Source organism: Molothrus ater, chromosome 3 (genome assembly GCF_012460135.2).
Source record: "Molothrus ater isolate BHLD 08-10-18 breed brown headed cowbird chromosome 3, BPBGC_Mater_1.1, whole genome shotgun sequence".
Taxonomy (NCBI): domain Eukaryota; kingdom Metazoa; phylum Chordata; class Aves; order Passeriformes; family Icteridae; genus Molothrus; species Molothrus ater.
Window position 1 is genome coordinate 26,676,420 of NC_050480.2, and position 24,667 is coordinate 26,701,086.

At 40.6% G+C, this 24,667-nt stretch overlaps 1 protein-coding gene across 2 annotated transcripts in view; it reads left to right on the forward strand.

Annotated features, from left to right (window-relative positions):
- Positions 1-235: 235 nt before the first annotated feature.
- The window catches only part of PRKCE (protein kinase C epsilon), a 288,051-nt gene continuing 263,619 nt past the window's right edge, over positions 236-24,667 (forward strand). Inside the window, exon 1 of one of the 2 annotated variants that reach the window (XM_036379719.2) lies at positions 236-1,287. In XM_036379719.2, the coding sequence (XP_036235612.1) occupies positions 940-1,287 (348 nt within the window). In that variant the 5' untranslated portion in view covers positions 236-939. The remainder of the gene's footprint in view (positions 1,288-24,667) is intronic. The other variant, XM_036379718.2, reaches the window with a different exon arrangement.

The window sequence follows — 24,667 nt, forward strand, 5'->3', positions numbered from 1 at the left end:
CTCGCTCGCCCCACACACACACACTGACGTCTTTTGCGCATTTCCTGCGCTGGAGCGAGCGGCGGAGCGGCACCGGCAGCGGGCGGGGGCTGCGCGGAGGGAGGCGGCCGGCGGCGGCCGAGGGGAGGCGGCGGGCGGGAGGCGGGCGGGGGGCGGCCGGCGGGAGGGAGGCGGGAGGGAGGCGGCGGCGGCGGCTCTGCCCATCGCCAGGGCGGCGGCCGCCCAGCCGGAGCCCGCCGAGACCCGCGCGGGCCGCTCCGCTGCCGGCGCCCCCCATGCGCGGGGGTCGCTCCGCTGGGTCCTCGGCCTTGGCGGCGGCGGAGCAGGAGGCGGCGGCGGCGCAGGACGGGCGGCTGCGGGCGGCGGCGCGGATGGAAGGTCCCCGGGTGGATGTTTGCTGAGCGGAGGCTGTGCAGTAGGCAGGGCTGGTGGGTCGGCCGGTGTTTCTGATCCGTGTGTGTGTGTGCGTGTGTGTGTGTGTATGCGTGTGTGTGTATTGTTGTGCGGCGCACGGGCAGGACTGGCGTGTGCGGGAGTCCGGGATCGCGGCTCTGCTTCCTCTGCGAGGACTGATCCAGGATTATGGTCAGGGTGAAGGGAGAAGGCTCTTGCTTACCCCCGGATTGATTATGCTCGGGTTTTGATAGCATTCGGGGGTTCCTGCAGCCGCGGCCGCCTCCCCCTCCCTGGCGGCCCCCCTCCCTTGTTTTCCGTTAGAAACACGGGCAAGAAAATAAATGTATTCACTGGGTGTCGCAAGAGCAAAGGCTAAATAATCAAAGGTAACAGCAGCAGCCAGGCGAAGGGACCCGCACCGTACCCTGCTCCCCCACCTCCCAGACCTGCCCTCCTATTTATTGGCGAGACCTCCCTCCCTCCCTCTCGGTGCGAGTGCGTTGAGCGAGTGTTTGATCCCGGGAAAAGTGCAGCTATCCAGCCATGGTGGTTTTCAATGGCTTGCTGAAAATCAAGATCTGCGAGGCGGTGAATCTGAAACCCACGGCGTGGTCTCTGAGGCATGCAGTGGGTCCCAGGCCACAGACCTTTTTGCTGGACCCTTACATCGCCCTCAATGTGGATGACTCCAGGATCGGGCAGACCTCGACCAAGCAAAAGACCAACAGTCCTGCTTGGAACGATGAATTTGTCACCGACGTTTGTAATGGCAGGAAGATAGAGATGGCTGTTTTCCATGATGCCCCCATCGGGTACGACGATTTTGTAGCTAACTGCACTATACAGTTTGAGGACTTGCTGCAGAACGGGAGCCGTCACTTCGAGGACTGGGTAAGTGTTCACGCTGTAGATACATACATGTACATGTGATTTTCAGTGGCATGGCTCTGGATGAAACATCTGTCTTGCAGAGCTAGGTTACCAAGGGCATGTAATGCCTCTGAAGGCTTTTCATTATTTCCACACTTTGTTTTACTGAGATAGTCATGGTTACTATATAACTAATGCATGTTATCTACAGGCCAGGCAGGAACGAAAAATATGCTGAATCTAAGTATGAGGTATGTAGTTACCTTGTAAGTTTCTGAAATTATGTGACATACATACAAATCTAGTTGTCTTACTGAGTCTGAAGAACCTGAACCCAATGCATCCACACCAAACAGTACCACAAAACCAAGATCCAGTGCTTAGATGAGTTTCATCATTTCAGGGTGAATACTCTTGGTTAGCCTGGCAAAGATGAACCTTAAAAATCCAGACCTGACCTCTGATACGAGACACCTCAGGGTCTTCCTGTCACTTGAGAGCTCACTGCATCAATACTGATGCTCCTCCTTCCTTCCTTCAGATGATCGACACCTCTCTGCGTAGATCTAACGCAATGCTTCTTCAAATGCTCAAGACTGATGAAAGGGTCCTAGTGGAATTTGGGCCCAACTAGAGAAATTCTGTTGTCTGTACACACAACGTGTCTTAGCAGCTTTCACAGCGTCTTTAAGACCCAGAGGCTAACGTGCCTCAGTGGGAGTACAAAAAAGCTGGAAAATCCTTGCTCTGACATCCTCAGGTAGTGTGATTTAACAGGGAGAAACCAATCAAACAATCAAGAAACAGGAAACGTGAATATGCACATTTCACATTTCTGCAGTTAAACTGTTAAATGGTGGATATCCTTTAAATGAGATGTGTGATAAAACAATAGTAGCTATCATCTCATTTTCAGTGTGCCCTGCTCAACCAGCCATCTGAAATTATATATGCTCATCTTTTTATGTACTTATTTTTCATGGTCAAGGATACTAGCTAGTAGGTTTTTGGCAAACGCACAAAGAACCCAGGACCAAAGAAAAAATAGCTAGGGTTAATAGGTCTGAGTTTTATGTATTCTTTGGGGCTTCTTTGTTTAATGCAGTTATGTAGAGATGGGGAAATGATGAAAGGGCATGAAAGTATTAGTCTCTATGCTGATTAGGAGCTGATCAACTTTGCTGTTAAAACTTTTATGTTTACAACTTTAAAATATTTTTCATTTTTGCTGCCTATGTGTTGCATTGTGATAATCGGGGTCTAGATTATTCTGATGCTCTATAAAAGCTACACATTAGTAAGCTCAAATGGTAAAAGTGGGTGATAGAAGGAGAAAAAATAGCTATAACAGGAAAAGACAAATGCAGCAATATTGCAGATGTCTTTTACCTGTATTGAATGATAATCAAGTTGGGACTCTCCTGAAATCGAGTGAGGTTTCATCTTTGAGACTAGTGGTATGAGGATATCTGCACAGATTTTTAGTGAAAGAATAATAATTTTGTATGTTCTTTTTGTGCATGGTACATGTTGTGAGTTTGTCACCAAATCTGGAAGAACCTTGCAGATTCCAGATGCCAAGTTTGAATTTTGGTGAGACTGGGGTGCATCCTGGCTCTGATATTTAAGGTGAACTCAAATGTCTGAACAGATTCCCTAGATACATAGTGGAATTTAACAGGTTGAGGTCCATTGTAAACAGGATCTGTGAGGAACTAGATAGCTGAATCAGATAAATGCTGGCTTTTATTGCATCAGGATTCATTGCTGTCCAGCATTCAGTGGGTGGGAGGAGACGAGGGAGTGACTACGCTTGTTGTCTGTTGATGTGACAGAATCGAGGACATGGCAGTGGATCATAACTGGTCAGCTCAATATAATGCAGCTTCTGAAACATCACTTACCTTGGTTTGTACTGCTAATCCTTGCCACTAGGATTGTGTGCATGTACTACGAAGACAGCATACACCTCCCCCCTGTATCACAGTTAGATGGGGGGTAGAAGTTAAGTGTTTATGGGATTGTGCTTTACCCTTTCCAAAATCTTCCTTTTTACTGAGTGTGTCACTGTAATTCTGAGTGTGTTTATTGGATTAATAGATAGGGACTTCACAGAACTGGCTCTTACAAAATCACACTGGTTTTGGGTATTTTTTCATTGAGTTACAAGAAGACCGGTGGCCATGACATCTCTATAGAGTCCATACTGAAGTAAATCGATTTATTGGTATCTTCTCATCAGTGTCTGGAGTCTGTATTAAAACCTGAAAAAGAGGTTGTCTGCAAATTGAATGAGTTTCACACTACAAGGAAAATGCACATGGCCTAAACCAACATTAGGCTAAGACTGCTGGTATGATACAGTCAGTTTTTTCTGTATAATAAGAGGACTAGTTCCTTCATTTCACTTTTGGCATTTAAGGCAGGTATTTTTGTAGTACTCTCCCTGAACTCTGTAACAAGCAAATTAAAACCAGCAATCACAGTAACCCATTCTTCTTTACTACCTGAAATATCAAATAAATGCAACCTACACACTTGAAACACACTTGAAGACCATCAAGTCTTTTCATGCCATTCTGAGGGTTTCCCTTTAAGCAGTCCTGAAAGTTGGAACTGGGTACCAAGTACTTGCTGAGTGTGATTGGAGCAATTACACTGCTGCCCCTCCTTACCTTCAGTATGATGCAACAATTATTGCAGGACTGGACAGTCACTATTAAAAGAGGGTTGAGAAAATGTCTTGTAAAGGTCTTGTAAACATATTAAGCTTTAATGCTTTTGATCTCATATAGTACTGCATGGGGTTTTTTAAGGAAATTTCAGAATTTGTTTTATAATATCTGCACTAGGGTCAAGGTTATGTTTCTAGGTTTCTAGGTTCTTGTCAGAAGTCCAAAATGCAAAAAAAGATTCACAAAAATAAAATTAAAAAAAGTTTTGGGGTTTTTTCCCCCTCAGAGGAAACTGTTTCTCATTTTAGCCAGCTCACCAAATTTGATTGACTTTTGCCGTTGTTCAAATCCTTATATTTTTTCTCATACAATTTTTTAGGAAAATACTGGATATTTTTCTCACTCTTAGGCCTGTGCTATATACGGATGTCATGGTTACAGTGGAAACACTAATGATAAACAAGTACAAAGCTTGAAATCACGATAATGTCTACTATATTAATACAAGTCAGATAGATATGCAAAATCCTGGTTCCTTTCATCTACAGAGTGTTCAGCAGTTGCATTTAACCGTATGATACATATACTCCCTGAATATATATTTTTTTTTAATTATTCAAAGTTGTGGTGTGAAACAGTGATTCGGAGTTTACTGGATGAAAGCATTTAAACAAAATACATAGTTTTGTGGCCTTTTGGTAAGATCAATAGAAAACACTTGTTTAGGTTTCTAAAATAAGTATAGTGACAATTAAAAAGATGGCTGCTTTGCCAGTAGTGCATCAATACAGACATAGCACAGTAAAAGTGTCAGTTTTGCAGATTTTTTTAGTCATGGTTACACTGCACTTTTAGAAAGCTTTGGATTTATGACATTTCAGGCTTTTTGTAAGCACAGAAAATGTCATACAGAATGGCACCGAGTATTCAAGAGGATGCTGGTGAAGTTACTCTTTGAAAAACAAAAAATACAGAACAATAAACAACTTGCAAGTTCTGATTGAAAAACAAACCAGCAACTTGACAGCTCTGGCTATATTTTTTTGAGTTAGATAATTCAGGTAATAATAAAGTATGTTTTTATCTAGCTTTCTTACATGTGGCATATGTAAGTGATTCACTTGAGTTGGCATTGCAGCTACATTTTAATCAGTGGAATTGAGATCAGGAAGGAAAATTCCATTGATATTTAGCCCTGTGGTTCCACTCCTTCAAATTATCATGATCAATGTTTACGTGTGTGGATGATTGGTAGTATGGGTTCTGAGTTCAAGTCCACTTTCCAGAGTTGATGACAGATGAAATCAGCATGATTGGACCTATGCCAAAGACTCCATCTAAGGGTCTTAGCCATTAGCCTGGCAGTACATGAGAAAAGCTATTGAGCTGTCCTAAGAAATCCTTTTGCTGGCTGAGTAGCAGAACTCACTAAATCATTGAGAACATCAGAACATTTAACAAGAAAAGCCTCTATTTCCAATGAAAATAATTTACAGCTATATTTAGGTTAATGAAAGAGATTTAATTTTCTGCTGTCTTAAAAAAAAAACCCCTTATGCTGTCAGGAAAAAAAAAACCAACATATATTGTAGTGAGATTTTCTTTGCTAAAATATCTTCCATACTATTTTTCTTCTTTCAGTGCAGCTTCTTCAGATCTAAATTTAAAACATTATACTTTTTTAAAAGCATCCTTTCATATTTCTGTTTTGCCAATGTGAAGTTAGTTTTGCAACTGTGCCACTATTGCATAAAGCAAGTTTATTATGAATTAATCTAATATCTCAGTAGCAAGTGGATGATGAGTTATAGGAACTGGCATGGGGAAGAAGTTGCAGTCTATACAGTTAAACACCTAGGTTATCTGAGCTCTAAATGTCACCTGAAAGGCAGCAGCAGGGGAGGAATTAAAGCTCTTGAGAGTCCTTGGTCCTGTGAGCTGTCCACGGATGTGAGAAGTAGAACTCTCTCTTTCCAGTGCCTCTAATCTGAATGAAATGGAAAGCCTACTCAGGTGCTTTTTTCCCCCCCCCTTCTTTTAATGCCATTTCTGTTGTTGGAATGGGAACTCCTTTCAGCCAGCAGGTGATCTGTTGTAGCTGGCAGACAGAGAATGGAATTGTCATCATTGTAGTGCAGGTCACCCTGTGCGTTCACCTCTGCTTGTGCCGTGCACTGCTAAGGGCTGGCACTGGGCTGGCAGAAAGTGACTGTAGCGTATTTTCATTTTTATTTTCATCTGCTGACTGAATTTATTTGTGCTGGTGGTGTTGAAAGGCCTAGGATTTCACTTGCAAAAACTTCAGATCTCATCTAAACAGTTCATGGGCTGCTGAAAAGCTGTTATCGGAACCATATTTGTGGAGATGAAAGGGAAATTGCTGGGGTCTTGTTTGAGAGGTTTCTGCATGACAAGGAGGTTATGGAGCAAGATCTGTCAGGCTTGTGGGGCAAGGCTGAGAGCTATGGGGCTCAGCAGGGTTTCACAGGGACTCTCTCATTCTGAGGGTAAGTGATTGTCAAGAGGAGCTGAGAGATGTTGGAGAGAACTTTGTACAGATAGGGGTCTTCCTTGCCTTCTCCCACAGTCTGTCTCCCTCCTGTTCCTTCTCTCTTCCCTCTCTGCTGGGGATGTGGTACAGTCACACAGAGCTCACCCACTGTCTTGTATCAGTCCCTTTCTACAGCTGCATAAATCTACTCCTACTCCCTGCTAGAAATGTTCTTTCCTAACAGCTCCTGCTTACCTGCAGTGCTTCCCAGTCTGCTGAGAAGCAACAGAGGGGGAAAATGCTGCCTCTGCTGTTGTTACTGCAGGGAGAGAGAAAGGGCAGTGTGGGGAAAGGAAGAGATGAGGCATGGGGAGAAACCTGGGGGAGGGTAATGAATAGTTGCTGCCGCAGCGCGTACTCCAGCTGCCCTTTTGGCAGCAGCAGAAAGCTGCACGTGTAGGAGACAGGGCTGAGCTGGCATAGGCAAATCGGCTGGTTGGAGGCCGTATGGTGATCACTGACCCACTTTGGGGTTTTTTGGCCTGCTTTGCTGAGTATATAGCTTTTGAAGTCTCACTTCAGATGTGAAAAAATATTGCTCAGGGCATGAAAAGTGTGTAGTGGAGCATGCATTTCACTTAACACTGAATTATCATATCTGTAGGACAGGAGTTGAGCCCACCACTGATCAGAATCTCACTTTATTGTTGCTAATACCAAATACTGATACAAAGTTCCACATAGTGAAAATAACTCTACTGAACTCCGTAGAAAGTATTTGTTAGACAAAAGTTACAGTAGCAGAGTCCAGTTCATAGGTACTAGCTCAAATCTAGACTTTTACGAAATGTCCAAGTGGAGTGAAAACAGTTCCTGCATGTCCTTCTTGTGCCAGTTTTAATACAGTGCATGTCATTATTCCAGCTTAGGTGGTTCCATAGATACTGTGCAGAATTTCATGGGTCTGAGTAAACTGCTGATCCCTCTGGGTTCACTGGACATCATCCAGGCCAGTTTAAATTATTCCCTCAATAGGGTCCTGTGCTCCAAAGGAAAACCAAGAATAAATAACAGTTAACAACATCCTTTACTTGTGTTTTTTTTTTTTTTCTTACTGATTTATTCTTCTTCTGCAAATCTTGCATATGTAAGTCTGGTTTCTGCTCTCTAGCATAAAACTGAATTTCTGTCTTCCATGTCCAGAATTCTTTAAATATTGCCAAAATGAGGATTTGATTTAAGTTGGAATTGTAGAACTTGGCAACTAAATGTGATTTGTTTTCACTCTGTAAATAACTTTCATTTAAATGAACTTTTTGGTGATTTTCAGGTTTTGAACGGAGACTGTGAATACAGTTTTAAAACATTGAATACAGGAACTTTTTGGCTTGAATTGGCTGGTTGAATTCTGCTTTACCCAATCCTATTTTAATCTCCTTTCCCCCACCCCAACTATTATCTTGTAAGAGAAAGACATCTGCAGTTCATGGTAAGAGAGGGTTTGGGAACAATAGAGCACGCAAGTAATGGGATATTTGTGGTAAGAGAGGACTGAGAAGAGACTTTTCCTCCATCCACATGGAAAGGTAAGGCTGGAAGTATTTGGATATGGAATAAGATCAGAAGTCCATAGACAGCCTGTAAAACTGACGGTTTGGGCTGGGGAGGATCGAACAAACCTTTTTGCTAAGCTGGCCAGAGCAAGGCCTGAAGAATGGGGTATTTTGAGTCATGCAAATTGTAGAAGTTACAGGGGTTTCAACCATTTGGGGGGAAAGTGGTAACTACAGAAGGGTGACAAAAAGTTTTAACCTTGTGTTTGTGAGTACTTTCCTGTTTGGCAGGCAATCACTAGACAATATAAAAAGTACATTCAGTAATATTAATATGAAACTGCAACTGTAAAGCTAATAAGCCATTCTAGAGATTGGGTAACTTTCATGGCAGTTATGTACTTTGCACTACATTTTAGTAAAGAAAATGCAAATGAATATGGTGCGAGAACATCTGCAGAATTCTTATCTATTCTGATCATTATTCAGCCAGTTGCTTGAATTGCTAGTAAAGTTGATTTCTGAGTGTCCTTTCACTTGCATTCCTCCAAGAGTTAAAAATGTCAATGATATTGAAGTATAATTGCTGTAATTTAACAGAAGTTACAGAAGCCAGGATTTCACATATTTCTGAATAGCACAGCTAAGAAACCTAGAGACATTGGCATGTTCCCATTAAATGTAACAGCAGTTTTAATGTTTGTTTTGTTGGAAGCAGTGTTAGAGAAATGCTACACAGTTCTAAGAGTTTTTTTTCCCCTCTGAATTCTTTAGGGCTTGAATTGTTGAGGAACATAAATAATGTCAGACCATAGCTTTTAAAATTAAAAAAAGCAAAGTTTGATTCATCGGAGGCTTGCAGGCAGCCATTTCTGCCTTATATCAGCTAACTTGAGTTGATTTGATTGTTCCAGACAATAGAATCATTTTGCTTGTTTCTGGTGTCCTGCTGGGCAATTTCATCACAGGCAGGAACAAAAAAGCATGAATAATGGCTAGATATTACCAAATAAATTTAATGTCTACATTGTTTGAACAGCAAGCCCCCTTGGTATCTCTGTATCTTACATGAAGACTAGGGAAATGTACTACTTAATGTTTCCAGCTTAGTATCTTTCAGTACTTGAGAGTTATAAATAAGTTACAGGCCTCTTATTATGGGGATTTCTTATGCATTTAGAACTCTCCATTCTTCAATACATTGGCCTTTTTTATATCATTAAAAGATAGATGGCTTTGACAATGTTAATATTTATAAGTATATTTAGAGTGTGATGTGGTAGCAATGCTGCAGATAAAATGGTGGTGGAAAGATGAAGGGAAGACTAAGGAATCCTCTGCATAGGTGATGAGGAAATGGCTGGAATTGCTTTGCTTTGTTTCACAGATTAAAAGCCAGCAAGACAGTAGTGCCCTTCCCTGTTTTCCTTCAGTTTCCTCTTTATCATCTGTTCTGTCTTTATGCTGCCAATTCTCTGTCTTTCTTTATCTGTTCTGGCTTTAAGATGGTCAAGAATAGTGCATAAGAGTTTGATGTTGGCAGTGCTAGCAGGCTATGTGAAAGAAATGTCCTGCTATAGATCTCTACAGAGATCTATTCCAAGTACAGTTTTCTTGCTGGGACCGTATTTACTCATTGCATAAGTCTCTCTGGCATCTGTCAACCTCCCTTTATTTCAAGGTGAGATTGATCCATGGCCTTAGAAAGTGATGTCTAAGAATGTATTGGAAAAGGGAAGGCTTAAAGTCATTCATGCTGCATCCACTTTGTTTTCTCTCTCTTACATGGTTCCTTTTGGAGTTACTGAGGAATCTTTTTGCTTTTCTTTTCCTCTGAGTTTCATTGTCTTTTCTTTCCTTGTGACCCCATAGTGCCTTGGCACCTCTTGAACATTTGACCTCCTGGCCCACTTTTCTCCTTAATCCACCACTATCACCTTGCCCTCAAGTCCCAGCTGCTGTAACTTTTCCTTCATTTTCCATGTCATTACTTCCCTTATATCCATACTGCCATTATTCCCAGCAGTCCAACTCCTTCCCCTTTTTTGTCACTCTGGTAGACCAGTAAGATCCTCGTGTCAGTAGGACTCAGAAGCATCCCAGTGTCTGAGGCTCTGTGGCATTTGCCCAGCTGTGCTGCTCAGCAAGCAGCAGGGAACTGATCATACTCATGGCTGTTGGAGTGGCTGTTTCAGTCAGGAAGGAGTGATGCACCGAGTTTCCAGTTAGTTATACTACTGAAGTGTTTGAAGGAATAAATGTAATATGTAGGTTTGAACTTCAGGCAAAAATGCTCCAGTTTTAGCAGACTTAGTGGGGTGTTGTAGGAACATGATCTATCCCTGAAAACTGGACTCTCCCAAGCAGTGGGAACACTATTAAAAATTTTTAGTTGGTACTGACTGTTGGGATTTTCAGGGACTCCTAATCACAGAAAATACCTACGAATGTTTGGTAATTTTTTTTCAATTTAATGTGAAATGGGGGTTTCTGTCTTCAAAAAATTCCAGTCCAAGCACAAATCAAAAAGGCAGACTGGGGAAGCCAAGAGAAATATTAGGAAAACACTTACCAGTGTGAAAGGTTGCAATGATAGTTGAGCAGCCTATCAGCTCAGCTTTGCTTGGTGTCCCTAACTCAAAATATCAAGGGGAGAGACAATAGTGGAAATTTTGCTAGGGTTATTTGGAGTTCCTGATGCTTTGCAAAATGTGGTGTTTCTCTTCAAGAAGTTGATGTGCTTAGATGGACAGCCCACATGATCTAGTCCATGATTCCCAAACTTTTAGTTGTTTCTTAGTGTCCCATATAGCTTCAAGAATGCCCAGTTTGAGGGAACTACAGGATTTTTCTGTATAATTCAATGAAAGCTGGTATAGTATTATTACATTCGAGCTTTTTTCTGTAGTGATAGGTGGGTTAGACCACTAAGAGTACAATAATGAATTGGATATGTTATATAGGGGTAATAGTATGTTCTGATGTCACTGGGCTGAGATAAGCTATGTAAAGTTTTATCTCACTCCTTTACTCTTCCTGCTAGCAATTTCTCAGAGCCCTGCCAAGCCTCTGAAAGGAAGAAAGAACAAAGAAGAATTTTATTAACACCTCATGCCTATTTTCTAGAAGTGTTATCCATTGAATCAGAAGCAAGTGTCTGGGCTTTTCACCTAAAAAGCAGAACCTTGAGCTTCTTTCTGAGAACCCTTTGGCAGTACTTTATGCATTTGGCAATACTTTATGTGTGTATTTGTGCGTGTGTATTTATATATTGGTAGATATATAGATACATTATATAACTATATTATAAGTTATATATCTATATCTACATGTAGCTTTAAAAACAATATTAGTTTAGTAGTTGTATTTGGGAGGTAAATTTGCATATGCATTTTTATACAGCTGGGTGAAAGGTTTTAAAATTCAAGTTCAGCTAAGCTTACTTTGAACAATTCTGAGGAGCAGCTCAGACACTACGACCTAGACAAGCTCCTGTAATCTCTTTAGGTGCTCTTTTCTTGCCAGTCCCTGCTCATTCTTCTCTGCTTTGCCCATTAGTTGCAAGTGGCCTTGGGGGTAATGTTACCTTCTAGGATATATCATTTAGCAGAAATGTCAGGGTCATGATTCTTCTTTGAAGGGTATTCACTTTACTATAGTGGTATGGTAACAAAAATAGATGAGGAGCAATTGACCTAAGTTCATCACAGTCCAGAACAGTGCAAAAACCCCAGAAACTTTGTTGTGTTGGTTTTGTTGATAAGTAGATGTGTGAGTAAGCAAAATCAATATGCCTAAAACAAACATACAAAAATTGGAAGTTTGTAGTGAGTGCTGGGCATTAATGACTGGAGGACAGACAGAGATAAGTTGTCTTGTGCACAGATTCAAAGCTGATGTTCCTATATTGATTTTAATGGGTAGCTCTTTGAGTGGTGTTTTCTGTTGCTGAAACTATTGAGAGTATGTGTATCATTTAGTTGCATACATACTGATTCCTCTGTGCTCCCAGCTAGTTACATCACCCTCAATTGCATTCCTTCTGTGTTCAATATTGAACTTTGTGTATTTCTCTGAATTGAGATCTACTGCAAATTTTTCAGCAATGTGGAAATTACATGAAGAATTTAGGCTCCTGATTCAGCAGCCTTTTGAAAGTGTTATCTAGCTGTCTTTTCCTGAGTGGCTGTATCTGTTGTCATAGAATCACAGAATCTGCTGAGTTGGAAGGGACCCATCAGGATAACTGAGTTCAACTCCTGGCCCTGCCCAGGTCACCCAAGAATCACCATGTGCCCGAGAGCCTTGGTGCTGTGACCACTCTGGAGAGCCTGTTCCAATGCCCAACCACCCTCTGAGTAAAAACCCCAGTCAACACAGCTTCTAAACTGTGTGCAAATGCATTTGTGAGTACATTGTGAACTGCTGGTAAATGTGTTTGGTCAGAAGTGTCAGTTCTGACCATCAAGCCTTCTCTTCAGTTTGGTAATATGTGTTGTTTTGGAAGTGGTTTTGTTGAGGGCATTTTTAAAATTAAGAAAAAGCTCCAAAACCTTAACATTTTTTTTTTGTTTTGGCTGACACTTCATTAAAAAACTATAGTAAATAACTGGATATTTGAACAAATTAAATGAAACTGATCTCTAGTCTTGTTTGAATGTACTCTGGACATCAAACTGACAATCATGTGACAAACATGTAACAAACATGTTAAATTTGGTTTAAAATATGTGCATTCTCCAGCAAAGAACTGTTTTGCTGTAACAGTGTTATTAATACCATAAAGCTTTCAAAACCATTAGTGCATTCTGAAGTTTATACTTTTAAAAAATCAGGTTTAAAATCAAATGGGAAGCGTGAGAATGTCATTTTGTCTTTCAGGCTGTTCCTGGAACACTGAGGTTAAAAAAAACCCTTTGACTGAAAAGGAAGGGAGGCAGAGTGAGAAGTGGGGGCACCTCTGGTGAAGCCTTTTCTCCCTGCAGCAGTCTCCTTGCTGTACTATATGGGCTTCTCCTCTGTGGGACCTGGACATAATTGTGGCAGTGATCAGTAAGACAAATTACAGGCCAAATGTTTTGTAGAATTGCCAAAAAGTTTGCAGCTCTTCCAGCAACTGTGAATCAGCCCTGCACTCTCTTTGTAGACTCACAAGCAAAATCTGCTTCCCAGCAGCAGTGTGCTGCTCTGCAGAACCCCTCCATTGTGAGATTTATGCACGGTTAATGAACTTTGCGATGCAAAAAATGTGAAGTCTTGGAGACATTTTATGCAGCTATGAAAATGTACTTGATGCTAGTGCTATCCCAGTGAGACAGGAGTGAAGTGCTGAGACCTTGTCAGAGCATGGATGCGTACATGCTGGCAGTGTGGCAGTTTTGAGTGTAGGAGTTATTAGTTTCTCTTTGATAACATGAGGTTGTGCAGAAACAGAAAGTTCACAGTTTCTTCCTTCAGGAGTTTATGATGTAAAATAAGAAAAACAATCACACTTTTGGTGTGCAACCTGTGTATCAAGCTGGATGTGGCTTGCAAAAGCCCTGGAAAATGTGTAGCAAAATAAAAACCTATACTTTACAGGACAGAAGTATGCAAAAGAAATAAATTATGTGTTATGGTAACTTTTAAAAAATGTATTTGATGGCCCTTGGGGAAGCAATAGTTGTCTAACTGAGGAGTTAAGGGAGACTGTTTTTATTCACATGAGTCAGCAGACAAAGAGGCTGAAGCTTGTGTGCCAGACCAAGGAACATGTAAATATGACAGATGGTCAACAAAGTGAAGCCACTTTGTAATAGAGCAGTTTGTACAAATAAGGGAGATCTTTTTTGCAGCAGGCTTTATTTAACTAAAAGTTTCAAAATACAAACAGATCAACAAAAAAATAGACATCATCAGTATTGCTTGGTTTTCCTTAGTGTTTCTGGTAACAGGTGGGGTTCGTGAATTAATTTTTACAGTACACAACATATTTCTGATCCTGATTACATTATTTTCTGAAATTTACGTGAGCTGTGAGATAATGTGTAATAACTTCATTATAATTTTGCATGCTGTGAACTGGTCATGCAAGTTTTTACATACTTAGTTGTCCTGCATCTGCCTGTGATATAGCATGTTATCTCCTTTTTCTTCTGTAATTATTGCCTTTATTTCCATTCACATAATTCCTTCAAACAAATTAGCATGTCAGTAATAGAAATGATGGGACAAACCTTCACTCATAATTCAGGTATAAAACCTTCTTATAAAATGAATAATCCAGCCTTTTATATCAGTGGTTCCAGAAGAGGCCTTTGTCTGCTACGTAGATCTGTCTGTCTCAGGTTGTAATGAAACTCATTAGCAAAATAATCTGAGTCTGGAGAATCTTGAGTATCGTCATCTTCACAGCATTCCTGAGAGGAAGTGTAATGGATGAAGATTTCTCCATGTTGCCCAGAAGTATGGCACAAGCATTGTGGTTTTAATCTCACAATTTTGCAGTGGAAGTATCAGTTTCATTTTTACAGTGGGGAGACAGGGTCTGAGATCTAGACTAGTGAAATAAGGTTTCTGCCTGATACCTTCTAGAGATACCTCTTTCTGTCCTAAAGCTTCTCCTTCATCTGACAATCTCTCCTTTTACTTTTGTAAAAGAAGGATCCTCACCATTACATTTCTATTTCCTTCTTGTAGCTTACCTTTTGTAGGCTAATGGATTTATGGTTTGATTGGAAGGGTTTTTTTTTTCTGTTTCAATTCTCCAACCACTTTATTATGAGGATGCTTTCCTTCAGTTGTAGTAAGCAAACAGGAATGCATGGCGTCTGTTTTGCCGCCTTCTTGATGCTATTGCTTTTTCTCTAGAGGTGTGGATCTATAAAACCAGGCTTCTAGACTGTCAAAGTAGAGACAGTAGTTGGAAGCTGAGCTGCTCCTCTGGGTGGCTACTTGAGGGCAGCACCAGCTTTACTGTTTAAGTGAAAAAAAATCAGCGCTGAGGGTTATCCCATGGGCATGTACTCAGAAAGTCCCTGGTATTGAGCCTACCTGTATATAAATATTTATAAGCTGTCAAAGGGCTGGAAGAGTTGGATGTGCAAATCCCTCTGAAATGTAGAACAGATTGTTTTGAAAGGTTTGAAACTTCGAAAGTTGCCATCCTAACTTTTAATTTTGTATATTCTTATAGCCCCATAACTGCAGTTAATATTGTATAAGATAAGAGTGGACAAAATGTAAGTCAAAGTTTTTGTTGTTTGATTGTTCATGTGCTAACTTTGGAGGAAAGGGGACTTCCATTTGAGTCAATTGTTTGAAGGAAACAGAACATTTAATTTTACATTTTTAGGGTCTTGTCTCTGTTACTAAGAGTGGAAAGACTTAGGATCCTCCAGCTGGAGTGGTGTGAAGAGGGAGTAAGTACAGCTGGTGTGTGCTGTGGAGCAGCTGTGCAGTGCAGCAAAGCCTGATAGCCCAACACCTGAGTGTGTTTATAAAACAGATGCAGAGAGATTATGTTGGTGTTGCCTGCCTGGCAGACTGCTAGCCTGTGGTTTACACAAGTCTGTCCCTGGTTTGGAAAAAGCCACATATTCACTACACCGGATGTGCTGACATGGCTTGGGGTTAACATGTTGCACTTCAGGACTCACTCCAGTTGGGAAAACTTTGGAGCAGATTATAGCAACTGGGGCTTCATGAATTTTAGAAAGAGAGATTCTGGGGAAATTATAAGGGGGTTTTTATTTAGCTGCTTGTTGGTTTGCAAAATTATTCATTATTTAGTGTGTTTGGAGCTCAAATGAAGTGGGAGAAGGACACAACATACCCATTACCATTCTTTCACAGTGAAGAAGGAGCTTTCTCTTTGGTTTCCTGATATTGTGTATAGTATTGCCCTCCCTGATCAGTATAAATTGAACATCTAGAGTTGTAAGTGTAGTAAAGCTTTTTACTTATGTTTCTTTCATCCAAAAGGTACTGTGCAGATGCTACAGAAAATGTGTTGAAAGGTGAATTGCTAAGGTCCATCATCCTAAAGGTAGTGAGTGATGGGAAAATCAATTATGTGATATTACATGAAACTGAAGGCATTGGTGTGCAAAGGTGTTGAATTTAAGGCTTCAGTTACTTCCAGTTTTCATCTGTTTAGGAGAATGTCCTTTTACTTACAACTTACACATGTCTCTATGGCTATCCAGAATGTAATATTGACTTTGCAGTACACTGCTCAGTGATTTACAGGAAGAAACCAGTGCCCTTAAAATATTCTGATGGATTTGCTTCATCTTTCAAATGTATGTGGCTCATGAACATCAATTAGAATAGCAGCTTAAGGGAGTATGTTAATGCTTTATTTCATACTGGAGGCTTATAATACTGGGACACCTTTTACCTCAGAGAAGCTATGATTTTCTTTCTTTAGGCAAATGTGAAAAGACATGGTGCCTAAATACGACCAGTTCTCTTCAGGTTCTTCCAGTGTCACAGATTTACCTTCCTGGATAAGTAACGTTGGTTAAGGATAAACTTTGCCATTACAGAATGTTTTGAATACATCCTGGAATTGAATGAATACTAGATGAATAAAAAATTGCTTATTAATATTGTTTGCAGGTCCACTGTACAATGTGAGACCCTATCAGTCATCACCACTTCAGTATGAAGTTAATGTTTGTGTCCTCACTTCTTAAAGTATGAATCTATTATGTTAGATGTTCATCTCAAGGCTGTAGCACAGCACAAAAGAGAACATATGGGAGGGGTACCCAGCCATCCTGGAAGTATCCCTGCTTACAAATTGGATTCCTGGTAAGAGCTGAAATCAAAGAACTCAGCTAGGTGATTCCTTTGTGTCTCAAAATGCATTTGTCCTGAAGCTCAGAGCTCATGTCCCAGAGCTTGGATTTTCAATCCACAGGCTCTATCTTCTTTTCTTTTAACCCTGTTATTCTAAGGGATACTACTTTTCCAGTTCCACTTCCCTCTTGTACCTTCTTCTCCCAGTGGTACTTTTAATCCCTGATTCATTGGTTGCTGATAGCAGCTCCTCAGTTGAGAAGTACCTCACTTCTGCTTTTAGCAGAATTAAAAAATTGTGGTGACAGGCTGCATTTGCCAAATCTCCTAGCTGGAATAAAAAAAAAAAAAAAAGGTTTTGGCTCAGAATAACTGAATAACTGGCATAAATGGAGGTGCAAAGGATGAAATAATTCATCTTTATTTATTTGGGTGTATATGTCCAACTCATTTGGTGGTTTTTTTTCCAGTTAGGAATCTAGTAAAGAAGATACCATTCTCTAACACCTGTGTATTCACTTGTTCCCTTTTTTCCCCTGGAGAAAGTGAGACTAGTAGCAGCTTTAGTTACAGTTAACATATTTAATCATTGGAAGGCTTAATTTGAAGACCTACTTTGTTATGCTGTGTTTCCCAGTGGCTCCATCCACTTGTGAGACAGGAATAATGGCTAAAACACATTAAGGCAGTGAATATGTGTCATAGGAAGAGGTTAAGTTGGTTGGAAGTTGTTGGGCAGCCTCCATTTAGGGTTGTTTGAAACATAATTGTGTGACAGCAGATACAGGAACAAAATATGTTACTGAGAAAAAACAAAAGCAAATTCAGTCAGGTATTTCAAGGCCAAGGAAACTCAGTTGAGTTATTACTGGCTCCTATTAACATGCCTGAAAAAAATAATGTTCTCTGCTTCAGCTGGGTGGCCCTCAGAAAGGGGAGAGATTCTTTCCTGCCTTTTGAAATCATCAAAGAATATGAGAGTAATCATTTCCAAAGTTATCTCTATGTCGGAAAACCTCACTGTTCAGGATAGGCCAGGGTAAACAAAGGAGAAATAGGAAGTGACTTTCAAAAGTATGGATTTGAACCTGTGAGGTGCTGAGTGTCTTCAGTGAAATGCTGAGCTTGCCTGATTTCCAGTAAGTTTATGGCTCTTGGTTCCTGACAGGATCAGGTCCTAAGATTAGATCTACCCTCTGAAGTAAAATTAGGTTACTGCTGTCAGCCTTTTTTGACTGCCAATAGTGCTTGCAGTGCCTATCATCAGTGCTCTATATGTACACAGACATGTACAGTACTTCATCTGCAGGGACTGTATCACTTTCACATTTTCATTGTTTGTCTGCTGTACTAATTAGAACTCTGATATGAAAATGAGGCATCAAGAGGATGAAGCAAGATACCAGATGCTTACTGACAAAAGGAAGATCCTTCTTCAATTTTACTGTCATGCTTAGGAGCATTTTTACATGTTTTTTCCCTTATGTAGAGTAAAATAACACCAAATTTGTGTAGTACTTTTCATCAGTAGATTCCTAAGTGGATATCAATTTGATGAATGTATTGAATACGCAATCAAGACCTTTGGGTAAAGAAGCATGTACTGGTGTAATTCTTCACTTTCACACAAATTGCAAAACCCTTCACATTTAGCTTTTTTGACTTTCATTGGAGCCATTCATGTTGCTTGGGCATCTCAGTACACCATGTTGTGCATGGAGATTGAGAGGTTGTAAAGGATGTTTGGACTAGATTCCTCCTCTCCCACTGGTGCATACTTTACTGTCCCTATGAGGTTAATGTGCTACCAATGACTGCAGTCATTGCTGGCATTATTTGAACTGAGGGTGGGTATAATGAGACTTCACTGCTAGTCATGCTTAAGGGGAAAACCATTTCTTCACAGTAGATTTTAGAAGTTATACAAGGAAATCTATATGCCCTAAGCATGAACTGAGAAATGTACATACAGTAGTCAGACTGATTCAGTCCTCTCATAATTTGTTGCTCTTCTGCTTAGAAAATGGCTAAAATTTTTGCATCTGGTTATTGCAGCATGTAGAAATACAAATCTTATCTGAAACAATACTGATGTTTTTCACAGTATGACAGATATGAGGGGTAGTTTGGGTTCTTTTCTTTTTTTGAAACTCTAAATTTATGCATGTATAGAAGGCTTGGGCCACCTTGATTCAAAGGGATATTGATTACATTATATCTTTCCCAGAGTTTGTTTCTTACTCTGTTTTCTGTGTCTTGAATAGACCTTGCGTGTTCATTGACCCTGCCAGTATATGAGTTGTAAACAGATTGGAGGCAAAGGGGAGGAAAAAGAAACAGTGTTTAATTCTACCAAAGCTCCTGCCTCAGGCTTCAGTGCTCAAAGTTTCATCAAACAGGTTCTTCTACCTCTGTTTCCTCATTCCTCCTGAGGAGAGTCAAGCTGACCACGCTTAATTAATCACGAGGCTTCAGAGCCTTCCTTGTGCTGCAGAGGAACAGTGCCTCCTTTCCCCAGGACCAGCAGTGCCCAGGAAACATCTAGGGTACAGATCCTGAGCTATGATCCTTTGGGCTGGGGGGGTGTTTGCTGGGACAAATTTTTTCTGCTTGGTGCGTGGTGACATCTTCTGGGAGATGAACCCAAATTTAGTGAGCAAGAAAAGTTACTCCTCTGTGGGGAGAGGCAGTCTCCTGTCAAGCCTGGGGAGCCTTGTTTCCCATTATTCAATGATGCAAATCACCTAGGAAGTTATGCAAGGGAAAAGCCTGGGCAATACAGCATATTCTTTAATATACAGTAATCTTTGGAGGATAATATTACATAATCATGACATCACCATGTGGGATAAGATAGTATTTTGTAGCCAGTGTTTTTCCACTTACCTAAAGGATGATCTTAATACTGCAAAGCAATGCTGAAAAGGGAGCTATGCTGGTACTTGCATATTTAACCTCTTTTAGGTTAAAGACTTCACGTGACACCTTCTTGATCCCAAGTATGTGGTGTACAGGACTTCCCTAAAGACTACTGATAAGGGTAACTTCCTCTGAAACATTTGGAGACTGTGCTTTGAATCTCTTGGTTCTCAGAGTAAAAATAAATGTGCTTTAGGCTGCCTACTGAGAAAAGACCTGACAAAATCTTCCTCTTCACTGCAAAGATCATGCAGAAATTTGTCGAATATTAGTAATTAATTTTGAAACAGAAGATAAAACCACCTTTCCTGCAGCAGGCCTGTATGGATCAAAAGCTGGGAAAGATCTGTTTTGTTTGAGTAACTGTGTGATATTTTTGACCTGCTGACTCAGCTTCAAAAAAGCAGTCCAGATACCTGTAGAGATTTAAAAGTACCTTGTGCTGGTTTTGAATGTTAGAGCTAAATGCTCCTTTTGTCCCTCTCCCCTCTCCTCCCCCTGCTTCCTCCCCTTCCCTGCACTGGGTTTGAAAGAACTAAGAGAGCCAGGTGAATATCCTCCTTTTCCATAGCACCTTTGGAATAAAAGATGGATGAAGAAGTGCACTCTCTGTGACTCTTATTCCTGTTTTAGCTCATGAAGAGGACTACTAAATAGTGGTCAGTTGGTTAGTTTGCATTGGGTCACTATTGGCTGTGAAACCCCTCTCTGTGAGACAGGCCACTTGAAAGCCTGGTGGGAAAGACCTGCATGGGGGAAAATTTCCTTCAGGGCAGTATGGAGCACAAGCATGGACTGTTGTTTGGAGAGTTTTTGAAACCCGTGTGCTTATCTGGAGATGGAGATCTGACTGAGAACTGAGTGCTTCTCTTAAATGAAGATGGTGAAGCTCAGATCCTCACCCATTTGTTTTCTGCTGGAGAGTGTGAATCAGAGCTGTCTGGGCTGCTGGTCCTGCTAGGTAATGTTGCCTGAGCAGGAAGAGGAGGAAGAAAAAAACTGGGATCATAATTGCAGAAAAACCCACATAATGTCTGAAATACCTCAATACTACCCCAGAGAAGTGTGTGTCACTGATAAATGAGCCTTGATATTACTATCAGAATGCTCATGAGAAGCTTATCATCACAGGCCATGCACAGCCCACTGGGCTCTTAAGAACCAATCTGAGTGTAGTGTGATCCCATAACCTGGCAACAAAAGTATGCTCACAAGATGTACTCAAAGGTTATTAGGTTACACCAAACTTATTCCACACTGGATGGTTATAAAATTTGCTTATACAGAGAACTGTATCTTTGACACCAAGGCCTTGTTATGTTAATTACAAAATGGTGTAGGCTCTTCTGATACCTGAAGCCCCAACTGATACCTCATCCTCAGGTGATGATGCATCCAAATATGAGCCAAATAGGTGCTGAGGGGGATTAGGTCACTGCTGTGTCCTTGCTGCTCTGGTCACTCAGTAGCTGCCCACTAGGAGTTTTCTTGTTCCTTGGCTCAGTGCTTTTTGTGGGGGTTAGTGGAAGATTTCCTCACTCTGCAGACCTCTGACAGGAGCATGGCAGTTCCTGTTTTCCAACTGAGGCTGCCAGAGGTAGCAGTTATGAGTACAGTATGGATAGAAAACTATTTTTTTTCCCAGCTGGTGTGTGTGATCATCAACTGCTTTGATTAACCAGTTCTGGGGCTTTAAGTGAGACATTGTTTTTTCCATTCTTTGTAGTGTTTTTGGCAAGGGGTGGAGAAAATATAGTCATAGCTCTCTTTTCTCTCTGAGTTTGTTTTGTTTTATGCTCTTTGTGTTCAAGCACAAAAATGAAATGGTTTGAAAATAAAATAAATATTATAACTAAAAAGTACTTTATATTCCCTCCTCACAGAAATGTGTCCGAAGATAAATAGGAACAGATCATATTGAGAAAATATTACTTTCCCTCCACTCTTTAAAATAAAGCAATTCCTCTATTATTGAAGTTTTCTGCAAGTAAACCACAAGCAGACATACTAAGTGCAGCCAGCTACAGGATGATAGCCTTGTTTTTGTTTTTGTTGGGCTTTGGGGGTTTTTAACTGCAGATTTAGCTATTGCAAATTGAACCACTAAAAACACATCAGTGTTATTTTGAAAATTCACATCAGATTCAGCTCAGACCAGGAAGTGAGGTGTTGTCCTTTTAAAGCCTGATATACTGAAAAGGGTATTTCTGACGCATGACCTTCAGTGAACAGGAATTCCTCTACTTAAAATCTCATCCTTACCATGAACTTCACTGCCACAATTCATCCTCTCACAGCTGTGTGGAAAGTGACATATTGTGGAAAAAAAAGCCCCAACTATAATAGATTTTCTCATATTTTCTAAAATAAATAGCAAGGACTTGCAAAATATAGAGCATGACTTTTTGCTGAAATGTTTTGTGTGCAAAGAAATGTGATTTTAAGTTGCAAGAGTGCTTTTTTTTTAGTGGACTTCATTAGTCTTTAACTAATAACTGATTAGATTGTTAAAATCTGTTTAACTATCAAATCATTAAGTATCACAATAGAAACCACTGGGGCATAAGTTCTTGAAAATCTGGTTTGAATTTTGAGTGGTGAATATTTGAAACTCCACAGTGAAAAAAATCTGGCTCTGCATGCACTTTTTGTATATGTTTGCTTTCACTCTTTTTTTCCACTTTCTTTTGTGTGCTCTCTCTCACTCTCTCTGCCTTCAATTTAAAGGCAGTGAAAGAACACCTAGGAACTGGCTGGTTTGAGAACTGGGCCCAAGTGGTTTGTGAGCAGAGCAGGTATGATGCCATGCTCAGCCATGCTGAGCATGGTAACAATCTTGTGCAGCCACTGAATATTACTGCAGTTAAATGCGTGCAGAAATACAGCCTTCTTGCCAGGGATGCAGGCTGTGGAAGGCATTGAATTGAACCTCTTTGGAGCAGGAGAGGGAAGTATCTGGCAGGCGTCTTTTTTAGGACTCTGCACTTGGAGAATTTGCCAGTTCCTGCTGTTTAACAGCCCAGATTTGCTAACCTCCGGGACATACGGCAGGGCCTACTTTTTTCTCCTAGTTCTTTGTGGAAGTGGGTGTTGGCTAGAGCTAGATAAGGATGAAAACGGGATATGTAGCTGAGATTGCTCTGTTTTTGCTTTTGCTTTTGTTTCATTTGCTGGATTATTTTATTTAACCTAAGGCAATTTATTTCTAGTGTTTAATTTTAAAAGCATACCAGTGACAGAGAGATCACTGAGCAACATTCCATTGTTTGAGCAAGGAAATGAATAAATAATAGTTTTGTAACTCAAATTCCCTATAAAAGTATTTCAGCTGCTAATTATGTAAAACCTATGTTATTTTTATCTATAGGATGTGCTAAATAGATAACATTTTTTCCTCTAAAGAAGGTGGTTTCCCAAAAACCAGTGAATGCAGTGGATTTAAATAAATATAACTGATAAGCCCTAATGAACAAAAAATCCTGTGGGATTTCAGGTAGATTAGGAGAAGGGAGTGTGGCATAGGTGCCATAGTAGAGGCTGACGCTTGCATGCAGTAACAGTGCATATCCATCAATAGAGATCTTTGATCATAAGCCAGTTTTTACCTTCATTCATAGACTGGACATGAAATAGAAATCAAAGAAAGGGCTTGGACAATCTTATACCTGGAGAGACACTACTGTGCCCTATGTGAGGGATATGTATAAGCATAGTGCCCAATAGTACTTTTTTTCAGTTGCTAAAAAGAATCACTCAAATATGAGTTCAATATTGTGTTGTTGTAGTTAATAAACTTCTGACAGCTAGTTTTACCCAAAATGCTTTTAAAAGTAATTAAAAACTAATCAGTTGAGGAACAGCGCTAGATAGTATTTTACAATGTTGGAAAAATAAAGTTTATGATGTCTCAATACCAAAATTTATGAATAGATATAAACCTTACTTTAAAAAGTCTACATAATATGACTTTGCAGAAAATGTTCTAGCTTAATTATAGTAATGTGCTTCGAATTTTCCAATGGGGTCATTTATTTTGAGTATATGTCTCGTCTCCTATTACTGTAACTACGAATAAGCCTGTTGTTGGGTATGTGTTGTCTAAACGTTGCACGTAACTTTCCTGGAATTTGTAAAGCTATTCTGTTTGACATTAGTTGGCATACCTTGTTTGCAACCCTTGTAATCCAAAAATAAAATATTTATGTGTCTCTAGTAGCAAAGTACGAAGTGCCATATTAAGAACATCCATATACGGGCCTGGCTCTGTAAGATGCTGACTGTTCGATTCCCCCTCGCTCAGCAGTTGCCTTTACATGTGTCTCAAAACCTGATGGGACTGCTCTGAAGCTACAGCTTTGAAACCAGGATCTCCATGTGTCTTGGCTGTACAAGGCAGACAGAGACTAAACTTGGTGTAGATGCCCTTGCAGTTGAGGCGCCGCTGTTGTGAGCACCTGCAGACAGAGATGTTGGTCTGGTGGGTGGGAAGAGTGGCTGCCATTTGATCACCACAGCGCGTGGAGCTATTGGAAGGAAGCTGGAGCTTGAAGAAGAATTTTTATTGTCCATTTCTCATAAAGGACACTGCCTTCTGGTCACGCCCAGGGCTTTGGGGGAGTTCCTTGGCAGGCTGGAGGAGGAGGCACTGGCCAGGCACCCAGAGGTTTACTCACAGCAGGAGAGTGTGATCCTCCAGGTTCCTGCTGTGCTGACTGACAGGCACCCAAATTACAAATACTGCACTTTCTCTGTGTTTTATTTGCTTTATTTTGATGTCCAATTGAATACTTGTTTTTATGCCTGGCTGACAATTATATAGTTTTTTCTATGAGTCTTTCTTTTGTTGTGGGAGAGGAAAGGGAAGGAGGCATGGGGATGGCTGGTGGGCTTTTAACCTGTCTAAGCCTTCTGTGGTATGTTGAGGATTTTCTTCCAAGAAGAATACTGTGCCAGCCATATGGTCTGTCAAATAGTATTGT